The 15,375-nt window shown below is 54.0% G+C and overlaps 1 protein-coding gene across 1 annotated transcript; it reads left to right on the top strand.

Moving 5' to 3' along the window:
* The first annotated feature begins 666 nt into the window (after positions 1-666).
* slc26a2 (solute carrier family 26 member 2) lies at positions 667-4,129 on the top strand. The gene is made up of 4 exons (XM_068740640.1): positions 667-1,260; positions 1,335-1,625; positions 2,039-2,487; positions 3,343-4,129. The coding sequence occupies exons 1-4, from the start codon at positions 667-669 to the stop codon at positions 4,127-4,129; spliced, it is 2,121 nt and encodes a 706-aa protein (XP_068596741.1).
* Positions 4,130-15,375: the final 11,246 nt, after the last annotated feature.

Genomic DNA, 15,375 nt, shown 5'->3' with positions numbered 1-15,375 from the left:
ATGGTCCCATTCACGGGTCCGAGCGGCGGCTTAACCAGAGCCTGTTGCAACTAACTAGCAGCTAGTTAACCAGCTAGTCAGGCGGTTAAATAGCTCGTTCTCTCTCTCTGAACTGTTTGGTTATAATTTAGTGCGAGAATCAGGTTTAAAATCCCTGTGAGATTTATCAGTGACGTCATTAATGCCACTAACTGCAGTAAAGATTTAAACTGAATGCTGTAACATCGCTGCAAGCCGATTTACATCATAACTTTATCAACGCTTTCAAATTAAATCGTTTTAAAAATCTTGAATTTTTGAAAGTTTTGAAACTTTTATTTCACCTGAAGCAAAATATTTAGAAGAAGACTTTAATCTTTAATCCAAATAAAACTAAACAGTTGGAACGTTTGTAAAACAAAGGAATGAAACGGCAGCAGGTCGCTGCGGGTTGTTGGTTCAATGATCCGGGCCGGTCCCGCCCGGAATCTCTCAACGTATCCGGTTCCTCGGCGCGGCGGCGGTGAGTCAGCGTCCCGGCGGCGTTGGAACACCGCCGCGGTTCAGTCCTGTTTGTGTTCCCATCATCACGAGCTGCGTTCACCCGCCCGAGTCGGAGCAAACCGTGCCCTCTGGCGCGCCCCCCCCCCCGTGTGTGAAACCTGCTGGTTCTAATCCCTGCAGATTATGAGCGTTGGCGACGACGGCTGTGCGGCGGCGGGAGGCCGGCGTTGCCCTCTCGTTTTGGAGCGAGTGGGGAGCGACCCTGAAGGCTGGCGCTCGGTCGCGTCCCGGCGTCTCCGGGAATGCTGCGTTTGCTCCGCGGACGAGGCTAAATCCAGAGCGCTGGGCTTCGCCCCCATCCTGGCGTGGCTGCCCCGCTACCAGCTCAGGGATTGGCTGCTGGGCGACGCCATGTCGGGGCTGATCGTGGGCATCCTGCTGGTCCCCCAGTCCATCGCCTACTCCCTGCTGGCGGGCCAGGACCCCGTCTACGGCCTCTACACCTCCTTCTTCGCCTCCATCATCTACGCCGTCTTGGGCACGTCCAAACAGATGTCGGTGGGGATCTTCGGCGTGCTCTGCTTGCTCGTGGGCGAGGTGGTGGACCGGGAGCTGGCTTTGGCGGGATACCCCGCGGACGCGGACGGCTTCGGCGGCAACGACAGCGCCGTCCTGCTGGCCGGCTGGGGGAACGGCAGCGTCGGCGCGGAGTGTGGCAGGAGCTGCTACGCCATCGCGGTGGGGGCGACGGTGACCTTCATCGCTGGGCTGTACCAGGTGAGGGAGCGGCCACGGCGGTTGTCGGGGGCGACGCGTTGGTAAAAAACGCCCACTTTCTCTCCTCCTGGCAGGTTCTCATGGGCGTCTTCAACGTCGGCTTCGTCTCCGTCTACCTCTCGGACGCGCTCCTCGGCGGCTTCATCTCGGGCGCCTCCCTCACCATCCTCACCTCGCAGATCAAGCACCTGCTGGGCCTGAGGACCCCCCGGCCCCAGGGCTGGTTCACGCTGGTGAAGACCTGGTACGACCTGCTGGCTAACCTCGGCAGCACCAACGTTTGCGACCTGGTGACCAGTTTGGTGTGTTTCCTGATTCTGGTGCCGACCAAGGAGCTGAACCGTCGCTACAAGGCCAAGCTAAAGGTAGCTAAAGGTAGCTAAAGGTAGCTAAAGGTCGCTAAAGGTCGCTAAAGGTAGCTAAGGGTAGCTAAAGGTAGCTAAAGGTAGCTAAAGGGTAGCTAAGGGTAGCTAAGGGTAGCTAACGGTTGCTAAAGGTAGCTAAGGGTAGCTAAAGGTAGCTAAGGGTAGCTAAAGGTAGCTAAGGGTAGCAGCTAAGGGTAGCTAAAGGTCGCTAAAGGTAGCTAAGGTTAGCTAAGGGTAGCTAAAGGCAGCTAAAGGCAGCTAAAGGCAGCTAAAGGCAGCTAAAGGCAGCTAAAGGCAACTAATGGTAGCTAACTCCAGACGAGGCTGTTTTAACCGCCGGCTTCAACGGCTTCGCTACCGGTTTGGCGAGCTGGCGTGTTCACGCCGTGTTTTCTCCCTTCCCCCATGCCTAGGCGCCGATCCCCTTCGAGCTCTTCGTGGTGATTGTCGCAACCCTGGCGTCTCACTTCGGCCGTTTCAACGCCGACTACGGCTCGAGCATCGCCGGCGACATCCCGACAGGCTTCCTCCCCCCCCAGATGCCCGTGTGGCGCCTGTTCCCCAGTTTGGCGTTGGACGCGTTCTCCATCGCCGTCGTGGGATTCGTCACGACCGTCTCGCTGTCGGAGATGCTCGCCAAGAAGCACGGTTACCCGGTCGACGCCAACCAGGAGATGTACGCCATCGGCTTCTGCAACATCCTGCCGTCGTTCTTCCGCTGCTTCGCCACCAGCGGCGCTCTCACCAAAACCCTGGTCAAGGAGTCCACGGGGTGCCGGACGCAGGTGTCCGGGCTGGTCAGCGCCCTCATCATGCTGCTGGTGCTGCTCGTCATCGCGCCGCTCTTCCATTCGCTACAAAAGTAAGAGCGCCGCAGTCTCCGTTACGGTTGCTATGGTTTCAGAGCGGGGTTTGATCGAAGGTGCATCACAGCGACAGAATAAAGGAGGAGGCCGCCGCCTCCTACGGTGGGAAAAAGCTGGTCGGGCCAGAAACGCCGGCTTAGCGCACCTGAATAATTCCCCCCCCCCCCCGGGAAGATAGCACTTATGACTAATCTGAAAAATAAATGTTGTAGTAAACGCATCAATGTTTTAAATGTTGTTAAGGGTTTATTTAGTTCTGTAAAAAAATAAAAGTCCAGCATGAATAATTAATTAGCCCCGCCCCCTCCCCGGGCATTCATTCGCAGCAGTTTGTTTTCACGTTTTCTTCTACTTTATCTGAGCGCTCCACGATATTTACGAAGTTCTTATCTTGTTCTCGCTAAAGAGCGGCGTGATTAGCCACGCACCGATAACCAGCGGCTACGGTTCAGGGTTAACCTGGAACGCCGCTGAAGAACGGGACGTTCCAGGAACAGACGGGGCGGGTTCTAAATGGTAAAATAAATCACTGTTAAACACAGAACGTCTCCAACCCCCCCCAGAGACGAGGGGGGAGGTGCGTAACGAACGGGTTTGAGTAAACGCCACGGCGTGCAGAAACCTCCCGCTTGGTAGCAGTCGAGCTCGTTATCCCACCTCAGACTGTGAGCATGCTAATGCCTTTAGCTTAGCGGCTGCAGCCTCTTCTTTTAGAGTAAAAGTTCATTCAAAGTCAAATGCTGTGAATATTTATTTTCTTTTTTCCTTTCACGCCCCGGAGCTCAGATTCACCGGCGACGCCCCTAACCGCTGCCTTTTCCTGTTCCCTTTGCTCCCTCTCTCCTGTCCAGATGCGTGCTAGCCGCCATCATCGTGGTAAACCTCCGCGGGGCTTTAGAGAAGTTCAAAGACGTTCCTCACATGTGGCGCGTCAACCGCATCGACGCCTCTATCTGGTTGGCTACCATGGCAACCTCGGCGCTGGTCAACACGGAACTGGGCCTGCTTGTGGGCGTCCTGGCGTCGGCGTTCTGCGTCCTGGGCCGGACCCAGCGAGCTCAGGTCCTGGAGCTTGGCCGGGCGCCGACCAGGGAGCACTACGACGACATGGCGTCTTACCGCGGCCTTCAGAAGCACGCCGGCGTGGCGGTTTTTAGATACGAGGCGCCGATCTACTACGCCAACCAGAGCTTGTTCAAGAAGTCGCTCTACAGGTGCGTCGGGGTCGATCCCGAGAAGGAGAAAACCCGGTCCGCGAAGTTCAAGAAGAAGAGCAAGCCGAGTGGCGCCGCAGACATCAAGTCGGAAGAGGCGGCGGCCGCCGCGACCTTGGTGAGCGCCCCCTGCCGCAGCTTGGTCATCGACTGCAGCGCCGTCCTGTTCTTGGACACCGCCGGCGTGAACGTTCTGACCGAGGTCCGCAAGGATTATGGCGAGCTGGGCATCGTGGTGCTCCTGGCCCGCTGCAGTCCGTCTGTGCAGGACGATCTGGAGAGAGGCGGGTTCTACCAAAGCAAAACGGGATGCGACGGCGGGGAGGACAGAACTACCTTCTTCACCATCGCAGACGCCGTCGGCCACGTCCAGGGCCTCGCCGCCGCCGCCGCCGCCAACGGCGTTCGCGACGTCGAATGCTGAGAGCATCCCCGCCCGGAGCGCCGTTTACATCGACGCCTACGTGGTTTACGGCTCGACGAATGCTCGAGGGGCGTGCCCGGCGTGTTCCGGCGTGTTCCGGCGTGTTCCGGCGTGTTCCGGGGAAGGTTTGGCTGCCTGGCCAGAAACTCCACCCAAAAAACGAAAACGCGTTGATCGTGAAGCCGCAGCTCGACGAAGAGGCTCGGCGGCCGTTAGCGTCCAGCTAGCAGCTCAACATGGATGTGAATGAGGCGCTTTCATTTTTTGGGTCCGCCGTGCCTTTAAGCAGGAACGAAGCCAAAATACACGAAGCAGCATTTACGCGTCTGCTAGCGCGATGGCGGCAGTCCAGTAATCTGCCACGTAAACAGCTTTCATTTTGTTCAGGGCGATACCTGAAACCTGTAGCGTGGCGTAGCGTAGCATAGCGTAGCATAGCGTAGCGTGACTGGTCTTTGTGTCGGGTGCAGGGCTTCTGCAGCAGGATTATCTCCTGCTAATCCTAGTTATTCTGTGCCTGTAATGGAGTTATAGATCAACTCGGTAATGGGGGGGGGGGGTGAGGGTGGGGGGGGGGGTGATCAAGGGACAGCCTCTCGTTTACAGAGCAGCAAATGATCTTTAAGAAACAAAAACGCACAATGAATGGGAACGTTTGGCTTCAACAGAGGATCAGTTACGTTCCTGTTTACTCTCCGTCCGGCAGGCGTATCCCAACGGCACGCCTTCAGCGAGGGCCGACGCAGTACAAATACACACACGAGTACCCCGGGCTGTGACTGTTACGACGGGACGCTTTGTTATTTCAGAGATTAGATGAAGTCCACGGTTTTAAAGGTGGGCGTGTCACTGAAGTGCCTTCATGAAGACGTTACTTCAGACTAGCTGCAGCTCGGTGAACACGGGAGGCAACGTTCAAGCCAAAGAGGAGCTCTCTCCTGCACCGAAAGCCGCGTGAGATTGGCGACACGCCTGCACTCCGTTGGGTTTCCGTCGGGGCTGAGCTCAGAATCTCGCCTCTGACTCGATAAACCTCCGTTTCCTCAAATGACTCAGGGTCAGCCGTTTAATTTTTTGCCGCGTCAGGACTACTTCGGGATGTCGCCGTGTTTTTAGACGAAGGTTGACGTGCTAGAAGAAACGCGTGCGACTTGGATTCGGTCGTTTCCGCCGACAACGCGTCTAAAAGGTCACTTTTGTGAACGATTTATTAGAGTTATGGATCGTTTGTGTCACGTAAAACATTTGCTTTGTTCCTTTTCTCCAGGTATTTGTGATTAAACGACTCGTTTACGCTCAGATTCTGTTACAGATCATGTTTTAGTTCAAGAGGATTTTAACTGAACTATACGTGAAACGAGCATCTGAGTGTTTCGGGCCTTCGTTTCCTCACAGTCTGAATAAGAAGATTTAAAATGCCTGTTTATGTTGAACCGTATCCGACGTCGGTTGAGGGTTGCTTGTTACGCTGATGATGTCACTGCTTTTAAGACTTTCATCCTTCCTCTTCCTTCCTTTGTGGTTTTAGAGATGCACAATACAGAGAACATAGATCTATGCAAAGATGCTATTTTTATGAAAATACTTTCCTCACGAAGCAAGAAATCAAGGGAAAAACTAAAGTCTCACACTCGATGGAGCTGCTGCTTCCGATCCAGTAAAAGCCTTTGAAATCAATTACATCTGTGTGTGTGTGTGTGTGTGTGTGTGTGTGTTTGGTTCTTTGGTTGAGCCTAGACTAAGGACAGGAGTTAGTATGCTGAGGATGGAGCTGCCAGGGAACAGGGCTAGAGGTCGACCCGGGAGAAGATACGGGGACGTAGTGAGGGGGGGGCGGTTGGGTTGCTGTGGCGACCCCCTCAGGGGACAAGACGAAAGTACAGTCGTAGCTCCATTCAGCTCCTTCCTTCAGGGTTTCCTCAAGAACGCCGAATGAGAGTCTCGGTATAGAAGTCGGTTTAGCTCGTGAGAATACCCCGACGGGGGTTTTAAGACCCCCCCCCCCCCCCCCCCACCCGCTGTCCTCGTGGCACCGTTCCATTCAGACTCTTGTTATCCTTCGACTCACCTGAAACACTGAAGGGCGTGTCCCGGGCCAAGCCAAACGGAGTCTGGCCTTTGTTCAGCAGCAACTCAAAGTAACGACACAACTATGAGTCCAGGTGAGAACGTCCCGTACGGGGCGGCGAGGACCGGGTTCTCCTGCCAACGCTTCCAAAAGCGTTTTATGAGCAGAGCAAACGGGAATGAGGAGTATTGACGAGCGTAAAGCTGATCCAGAGATTTCTCTTTAGATCTCAGCAAACCTGAAGAGGAGATTAGAGTTTAGAGTTTAGAGGCCAACTTTAGTGTTTTAGTTGGGTCTAAAGAGGGAGGGAAATATCACATCATGTTTCATAAAATGCCATCTGACAGTCAACGCCTATAATTTTTTTTTAGTGATTTCCTGTTACCACTAGGGGGCAGCATCGTCATGGATAATCCGGTGAGGAAGCAGGGAGATTTTCAAACCTCATTTTAAATGATGATTTACATATGGATTAAAAAGCTTGAGAAATAAAACCATTGTGGAGAAGGAGGTGTGATGGGATGGGGGGGGGGGGGACATCAAAGTGTTGCACTTTGACTTATCAATTTATTGATAAGCTGCTAGTTTGGTGGAAATCATTTAGATTGATACGACGGGTGTTTGAACTTCAGCGTTTTGGAGGTTTCATCTCGTTTCTCTTAGGAGCAATCAGGCCCCGCCCCCACCTGCCAGGTGAGGGCGGGGCCTGAAGCGTTGGGTGGGGCTAACATCGGGGGGCGGGGCCTCATACCTCAAAGGCTGCGGGAGGATCTCATGCTGGTGTGGAGGAAGCAGAGCAGAGATGCAGGCAGGATTCTGAAGGTTCTGGCTTCGAAGGAGGCGGGTCGGGTCCAAGACGGCCCGGCATCGAGGACCGGATCCCATCCTGGTTCGCTGCTGCCCTTGGAATGTTGGAATATGTTGGAATAATGTGCTGCAGTCTTTGAATTAGGGAGAAATAAACGGCAGTAGAATATTTCATCCGGATACAAAAGTTCAAAGTTCAGAAACGGAAACGGAGCGGCGTACCGGAACGCTCCGACTCATCTGGGATCGCCGGGAAAATATTTTGAGCGTCGACTCTATTGATTTTAGCTTTTATCCATAAATTTAGAAAAGAAAAGATTTCGAACAAATCCCGACTGCTGAGACGTACAGAGACGGACGCTTAGCAACGGCAGAGCGCTCGGCGAGCTCTGAAACGTTACGTACGTCATGTCGTCTAAACACGGCGGACGTCCCCGGGACGCATAGAGCAGGCCGTCCCCGGGACGTCTAGAGCAGGCCGTCCCCGGGACGTCATAGAGCAGACCGTCCCCGGGACGTCTAGAGCAGGCCGTCCCCGGGACGTCTAGAGCAGGCCGTCCCCGGGACGTCTAGAACAGACCGTCCTGCCACCCGTCAGCACCATCTTTAAGGAAAAGTCCCAGGAGGCCCAAATCCCCGAGTGTCGCCACGGAGACGGGCATCATGTGAACACACAATCGTGTTTCAGGCAGAGATTGCATCAAAAAGCGTCTCGACATTCTGGTGAGTCGAGCCGATGAGACTATTTTTAGAGACGCGTCCAATGACTCTTCTTCCTGGATTCAGATTCACTTATGGAGTCGGTCTGCTCCCATGACTGGATTATCGGCGCCGGAGAAGGCCGGAGCTTTGCTATTTGAGAAGCTCCGATGACCCCGGCGAGACGGGGGGGGGCGTCCTCCGCCCGGAAGCAGCTCTGGACGTCCAGCTGTGATCATCAGAGCCCAGATGTTTCGTATCTGAAATCCTCCGGCGCTCGTTTCATGGCGGTAAACAGACTCCTCACGTGGACGCGGCGTCCGTGGTCCGGAGGATGCTGGTCGCCATGACAATCAAACAATGAGCTCAGCCTTTCATTCCGACCCGGCCGTTAACATTCCCGCTGCAATGTGGGTCCGATCTGAGGTAATACACGGAAGCGACTCGAACCCGATTCGCTCACACGTCCCTGAAGAAACCCGACTCCAGCCTGATGATCCGTCGGCCATGTTTTGGAGTCGCGTTCAGTCACTTCCTGTCTTCTTCTTCTTTTTTCAGTTTCTCTTTGCTCCCATTGGCTAACGACTCTCTGCAGTCTCCGCCTACAAACGGAGTTAATCATTTATTCAAACACGCTGCGTTTATTTTAATGAAATATTTGATTTAAGCCCTTGGAGATGGACTCTTTACTGTAGGCTCTAAGCCAATCAGATTGCGGCCGGGATGCATGCTAATGCTGTTAGCTTAAAGGCTACTCATCACCCATCGCTGTACATTATTTTGAAAGTTTCCTTCTTCCTTTCTGTTTCCTGTTTTATTTTGAAAGTTTTATTCCTGTCTTGTTTTTCTTTTGAACCTCTAATCTAACCCCCCCCCCCCCCCCCCCCCCCCACGTCTTTGAACCCCTCTTTGTCTCGACCTGTGACTTCCCCTTCCTGTTTTCTATCCAGCGTGTGATTGGCTCACTTTTCCCACCTGTCTCCCACTGGCTCCTCCTCCCTGTCTCACCTGTGTCTCCCTCATTTGCTCAACATTCCCTCGCGGATCATATTTCCACAAATGACTTATATTTTCGATTTGTTAGTTTGTAAAGTGTGTTTGGGCTCCGCCCTCCTCTTCTGGGGAGGTGGAGTCTGAGGATGGTGGGCCGGTCCCTCTGATGGTCCGACCCGGGACCAGGAGCCCTGAAGGTCCCCCCAAGCTGCTCGTCACTCATTCGGATCACCTGTTGAGCAGGTGTGTCCCCTAATGATGCTCCAGAGCAGCTTGGCGCGTGCCCCTCTCGGCCAATCAGTGACGAGGCTTAAGAGGGGCGGGGCGTCCTTACGAGACGAGTTTAGAGCTCGTTTAGTGAAACTCTGTTCTGTTTGCGCCGGTGACGTCACCGACAGGAATCTGACACCTGCAGCTTCTCTTTTCTCCTTCAGGTGTGAAATCTGCCGGAGGAGTTGATGATGCCTGACCTTTGACCTTACACCCCGCGCTCACGTGCGGGTTTCTCCGCCCACTTCCCCGCAGCGCAGCGTTTGGCCTCTGCGCGCCTTTGACCCGCGGGATCACGTTTCGGTTCACTCCGGCGCAGACGCGGCGACGGAGCCGCAACCGAATGAATCATGTTGGACAGAAGTGGAGTGACAATGACAGGAGAGAGAGAGAGAGAGAGAGAGAGAGCGGGGGGGGGGGGGGGGGGGGGTTAAAGAGGAGGGACTAGACCGGAGCGGCTGGATGTCCGCCGTGAGCGCGGCATAGCTCAACACCCCACCGGAGACTCCGGTCAGGCTCTGCGCCTTCTCTCCACGGACTCCTCTCCGGGCTCCCCCCCTCTCCCCCCCCCGGGTGTCTCCAGGCGCGCACCGAGCGCTTTGCGCACGGACGCTTCTTCTCTTCTCAGTGCCCGCTGCGCGCCGCGCTCCTCCGGCGCTCCTCCGGGGTCCGGTCACCCGAGTTCCCCTCTGAGCTCGGACTGGTTCCGGTTGGCGTGGATTCAGGGTCGTGACATGCTTTCGGAACCTGCCACCTCCACATGGACACGGTGAGTTGAGTCGCTCCTTCTCGCGTCCCCTGCTCCTCCGGCTCCTGCTGACAGGAGGAGGAGGAGGAGGAGGAGGAGGCGCGCACGCGTCGGCGGCGTTTGATCTTCCACGCAGGGAGAATCTCATTTCTCATGTTCCTGGCGTGACGTGAAGTTTGTGCTGAACTCAAAGTCACCTTGGAGGGACTGAATGACTGGATTGGAACTTGTAGTGACGTCACTAATCAATAACCTGAATTCTATTTACCGACGGCTGCTTTAAATGTTGTTCTATTATTATTAGTTGGTCTTTATAAATCAACATGTTTGAATTCGGTCAGATTTTCCTATTTAAGGAGTTTAATCCATAAACGGAGACTCCTCATTTACATAATGACGTCATGGGGAGGCGGGTTGCTTCTGAAGGGATTCAACTTCGCAGGGAGTTTCTCGATGTTTCGGTTCTAAACTCTAACCCTTCTACGTCACGAACCCTTCTACGTCACTAACTCTTCTACGTCACTAACTCTCCCCGCGGACCTGTGATTCCTCGGGTTATGTAATATTTATGGCGCAGACACGGGGATCGATCAAAGGTGCCGGTGCAGCGTGGAGGATCGCTGCTGCTCGCCCACGGCGGCTGGAAGCCCGGAGACGGAGATCCAGGCGCGGGACTGGAACGCGCACCGGGTGTGGGTTCCTCCTCCCACAGGAATGAGGAGCAGCTCTCCTGCAGACGCGCCTCCGATTGTCTGAGGTTCTTTTATTTTCTGTGCTGTGGTGTGTCTGAGCCGGTCCGGTCCGGTCCGGTCCGCGTCCTACAAGGAACGACCACGATCAGCTGCGATCAGACCCAGGGCCACGTGGGGCCGCGTGTTTTAAGGAGATAACAAGAACCTTTTTAGATGGAGTCTGTTTCACCTCCTAAAGCATGAAATGCGTTTTATTTTCTTATCAATGGGGGGGGGGGGGCACAAAGGAAAGTGTACAACTTTCACTCTTTTCCTTTTTAAAGCTGCAGCAGGTGATTCTTGGCCACTAGAGGGCAGAGTTCATCGTCAGGGTGACGAACTGACTCGAGCTCAGCAGCTGATTGGCTGAGAGATTCTGACATTGAACCGAATCTTTTGGGATAATCGGACCTGATCGTCAGGTGATCGATCGTGTGGACCGTTCGTCCCCGTCTTTCTGTCGCGACTTGTATTCGGCGTGCGTTCATGTGTTGGCGCTCCGAAGACTGATCGATCTTAGTATTGATTAGCGCATGGTCGGGAGGGACATGTGCTAGCATGTAGCCCTGAGGGACGGTTGGACTTCTGCTGCGGGCGGAGACGGATCTGATCTGAGGATCGTGTGGTTGAGTGATGCGCCGCCGCCGATGCTAAAGCTAACGGATTCATCACAACCTCGTCTCTCATTGTGGAATCGGTCACATGACATCATAACTGTGTCGGCGCACCTCCGAACCGTCTCCTCGGTGTCGTTTGTCAGCGTTCTTTGTTCCCGGTGCTTTATTGCTACGCGTTAGCGTTGGTTTTATTAGCCGTCGCGTGAAACGCCGGCGTTGCCGTTTCTTCTCTCGGCTGAAGCGTTGATTTCTCCGTCACAAACATTTGTGGAGTTTTATTTTGCAAGACGGCATCAAAGTTCCAGCTCCTGAAAAACCTGCCGGTTTACGCCAATGCAACGAGACCGGGGAATCTCGTTACCATGGCAACAGCTCGTTACTTCTGAACTAGCTCGGCTCCTGTTTTGTGGCCGGCTGAAATTCGAAGGAGTTATTTTATTACAAGTATTGATTCAGTGGAAAACAAAGTGAAGATCGGTGATGTCATCGGTAAATATTCATTCCACCAGGAGGAGGAGGAGCTGATTGGCTGCTTCGCCTCGGGGCGGGGCGATAAGCAGCTCTCTGAGGTTCACACCTGATTCATCTGATCTCAGATCTGTTCCTGTAAACCAGCGGCGTACAAACTTTACATGTAAAAGTAACACTAAACCTTCTATTACACACCTGTAATAACTATTAAAGGATTATTACACCAGTATCTACTCACCAGAACAAAGTTCTTTTTGTTTTTTTATAGTTTGGAGCTCGTCTGGAGACGGAAGGTTTTATGTTCGCGTCTCCGACCTCATGGACTCGGAGGTCGGGTCACTTATCAGCGCCGTGGTGCCACCGTGCCGGGAAGCGCGTGTTTAAGACTCCCAGGATTACAACGCGGCTGTAAAAAGGCACGCACGCACACACACACACACACACACACACACACACCCACGTTCGTGATACGTTATGTAACTGTCGGTATAATAATATAGTTGAGACACCCAGAGAAAAGTTTTAATCCTGATAAAATGATAATCTGATAAAGCGCTGGTCGACTTTCACGACTTGGCGTTTGTTAAATTCCATCACAGCCGATGAAACCTTCAGAAACTCTTTTTAAAACGTTCCCTTCTGTTCCGACTGAAATGAAATCTGAATCTTTTTATTCTCACTTTTATTCCTGCTAATCTGAAGGATGATTTATTCCCTTAACAAACCTCCAGAATCTCATTATTTCATAATTTATTCCTCAGAAAAGCCGCGAAATCTTCGGAACCTCTTCCCCAGTGCGTTTCCAGGGTAACGGCGGTCTCTTTGATGCCTCGTGCGTTTAACGGGCGCGAACCCTGACCTCCGTGAACGGGTCCAGGAACGACCGCTGGGGCTAATGGGGCCGATGCGGCGACCGTCGTCATGACAACTGGGGGTTGATTTGCATGGCACCGAAGTGTGAAATTGTCGAACTTGTTTATTTCCCCCCTCCATTGAGAGTTGGGGGGGGGGGGGGTCATGTGATCGTCTCCGTCCGCGTGTCTGGAAAGCGTTCCCGGACGTCGTCGGTGGATTGAGATGAAAGTTTCGAGAAGCCGGGAATCCCGGATCACTTCTTCGCTCCGGACGTGTTCTCTCGTACGGTTTCATGTAGATTCCTTATCGCTGATAATCACGGCGAGTTGGGCGGGGCACGAACATCCGCCGTTGCCACGCGGTAACTAGGGACCGCCCCGAGACACGAGACGACTAGTTTATAGGTTAATCTTATTTCTGTCCCCCCTGGCAGCCGGCCCTGGTGTGATGAAGGAGGATTTCCATGTTGCCATGGGAACGTCGGCTGTAGGAACGACGCCATTGAGCGGTCGGCATCGAGTTCACAGACGCGAGTGCGATAAGCGTAAAGCTGCGTTTGGACTTGAGACTTATTGCGTAATCTCGACTTTTGTCCTCCGTCCAGCGTCCCCCCCCCCCCCCCCCCCCCTTTATTCTCGTAAAACCCTGCAGCGACTTTCCTTTTAGGCAGCGGCCGCTCCTCAGGTTTACGTCTGGGGTTCGATGTTTTGAAGGAGTGAGCGGTCCTGTCGGTTTTACTATCGATGTGTTTGCGTGTCTGACTTCGTGGCGTGCTGACTCACTTTCTCTGGACGGCCCGCCGGGTTTTATGGCTTCAGCTATTGAGACGTCCCCCCCCCCCCCTCGGGGGCCGCTCTTTGATGGCTCCTCTCAGCACTGGCCGCTCCTGATTGCTTCTCATTAAGCGTTCTGACGTTCGCTTCGAGCTGGATTTAGTTTCCCGGCGGCCGCCATTCTTGTTTCCATTTCTCCTCCGGTTCTCTGTCCGATTCTAAAAGCGATTGCTTCTGATTTGTCAGAAAAGACTTCTCCGGCTGTTATTGTGGGATGTTTTGTTTTTTCCCCGTTCTAATTGGCTGCGAGTGCTTCCTGTCTCCCCCGAGCAGAAAGCCTCACTCACGAATACGAGCTGCGTTCCGACACCCAACATCGTGTCGTCGCTGTCGGGCAGGCCAGCGCCGATTCGGCTGCCGCTTCGTTCAAAGTCTTATTTCGGTGCATTTCCGACTGAAACAGGAAGTGGAGGGAGGGAGGGGCTTTTGGGAATCATCTGAAGGTAAGGTAGACCTGGACCCACCCAAAGTCTCAATAAAACCCCCCGACGGGCTGCGTTCCTCCGTGTGTTCACCCAGAGGAACGGTCCCGGTCACGGATCCCATCGGATCCATCGGATCCATCGGCTCCACTCTGGACCCGTCACGAGGCCCGGGCAGGACTTTACCGCGGCTTAATACAACAGGAAGGCTAAAGGAGAGCCATCCGTCCCCCCCGCTGAGCGAGACGAGCCCCCAGACGGCCGTAAAACTCTAATTAGCATTTAAATGAAATGAAGCGAGCGACTCCGGGTCTGGGGGGGCGCAGGAGAACGCCGAACGCCGTCCGCTGCCAGGATTACGATGGTTCTCCGTCACAATGTGGAGCTCAGGGCGGCGCCCTGCAGCGACCCCCCCCCCCCCCGACAGAGACAAATGTGATCACTGCTGAGGCCAGACTCATCTGTGTCTGTCCAGATGTCAGAAGGGAGGGGGGGGGGGGCAGCGATCAATATAGTCTCCTCTGTCTGCTTTGTTTTTGCTCATAAAGACGCGACGTCGCCTTAAATGATTTGATTCTGGTTTTGTTGTCGAACTCGGCAGCGATCTGATTGGACGTAAAAGCCGTCTGGACTCCGGGCCCCTTCGGTAACCTCCCGAGGCGGGTCACGACACCCCGGAGTCCCGCCTCCAGAGGTCAGGTCAGGCTTTGACCGGCCCCGGCGGCCAGCAGGAAGGGCCGACCGGCACGCCGCACAGGAACAGCTCCGAGTCGGGGCGGGCTGAGCGTTAATGCTTTAGGAGTTTGGGTCGGGGGGGGGGGGCTTGAGGAAGCAGACGTACCGTAAACAGGCTTCCGCCCCATCGGGCCGGCGCTGGGGTCAGCTCGCGGACGTAAACACGGCGGCGGCGTTCTCGTGTGTTTGCAGTCGTGCTGAAGTGTTATGACGTGACTCCTCCCTCCTCGCTGCCGTTAATAAACCTCTTAAGGGAATGTTCCGTCCAGTCGCGGCGCCCCCCGCCTGTCGCTTGACGACCTGCCAGCTCTAAACGGTGCTTTTCGCTCGTTGCCATGGATTCCAGGACGGGCATCTTGTTTTCATTCTTCCACTTGGACCCGATCCGAATCACCGGAGCGTGAAAATGCTGCAGCTCCCCGTCCCGGAACCGCTCCGTTCCAGGACGACCTCGGGATGACCTTTGACCTCTAAACTCTGGACTTCCCTTTACGTCGAGTCATAAAAATGACATTTTTTAAAATAAAATGTCTCCTAATAATCTTTTTCACTCCTGTCATCAGAGGTGAGGCCTCCGGATGCCATTGATAATCTGACGCAGCATTTATTGTCTAATTATAGATAAGAGAGACGAAGAATCGGAGGCTGTAATGGATTATTTTTTTTATTAGAAGTGCTTCTTTAATCCTTAATCCTTAATTATTCAGTGCATCCATTTCTCAGGGTCAGAAGGAGGAAAGGCATGAATTAAAAAGAGGCACTGGGAGCATGAGGGAAAAACATGATGTCATGAGGTGAGCGTGATGTCACGGATCAGACCTATGACATCACAACCGCGACGTAGAAGAAGAGCCTTTTCCTGACGGAGAGTCTCTCTCCGTCCAGCGTCCAGATCTGGAGTTTACCAGGATGAGCTCGCTTCATTTCAATGATGCTAACGTGCTAATTGTCCCCCCCCCCCCCCCCGTCTGCAGGAAGTCTCCGCCTTTATGGTCGC

Source organism: Brachionichthys hirsutus, chromosome 6 (genome assembly GCF_040956055.1).
Source record: "Brachionichthys hirsutus isolate HB-005 chromosome 6, CSIRO-AGI_Bhir_v1, whole genome shotgun sequence".
NCBI classification, from domain to species: Eukaryota; Metazoa; Chordata; class Actinopteri; order Lophiiformes; family Brachionichthyidae; genus Brachionichthys; species Brachionichthys hirsutus.
This window is presented reverse-complemented; position numbering and strand designations above follow the sequence as displayed.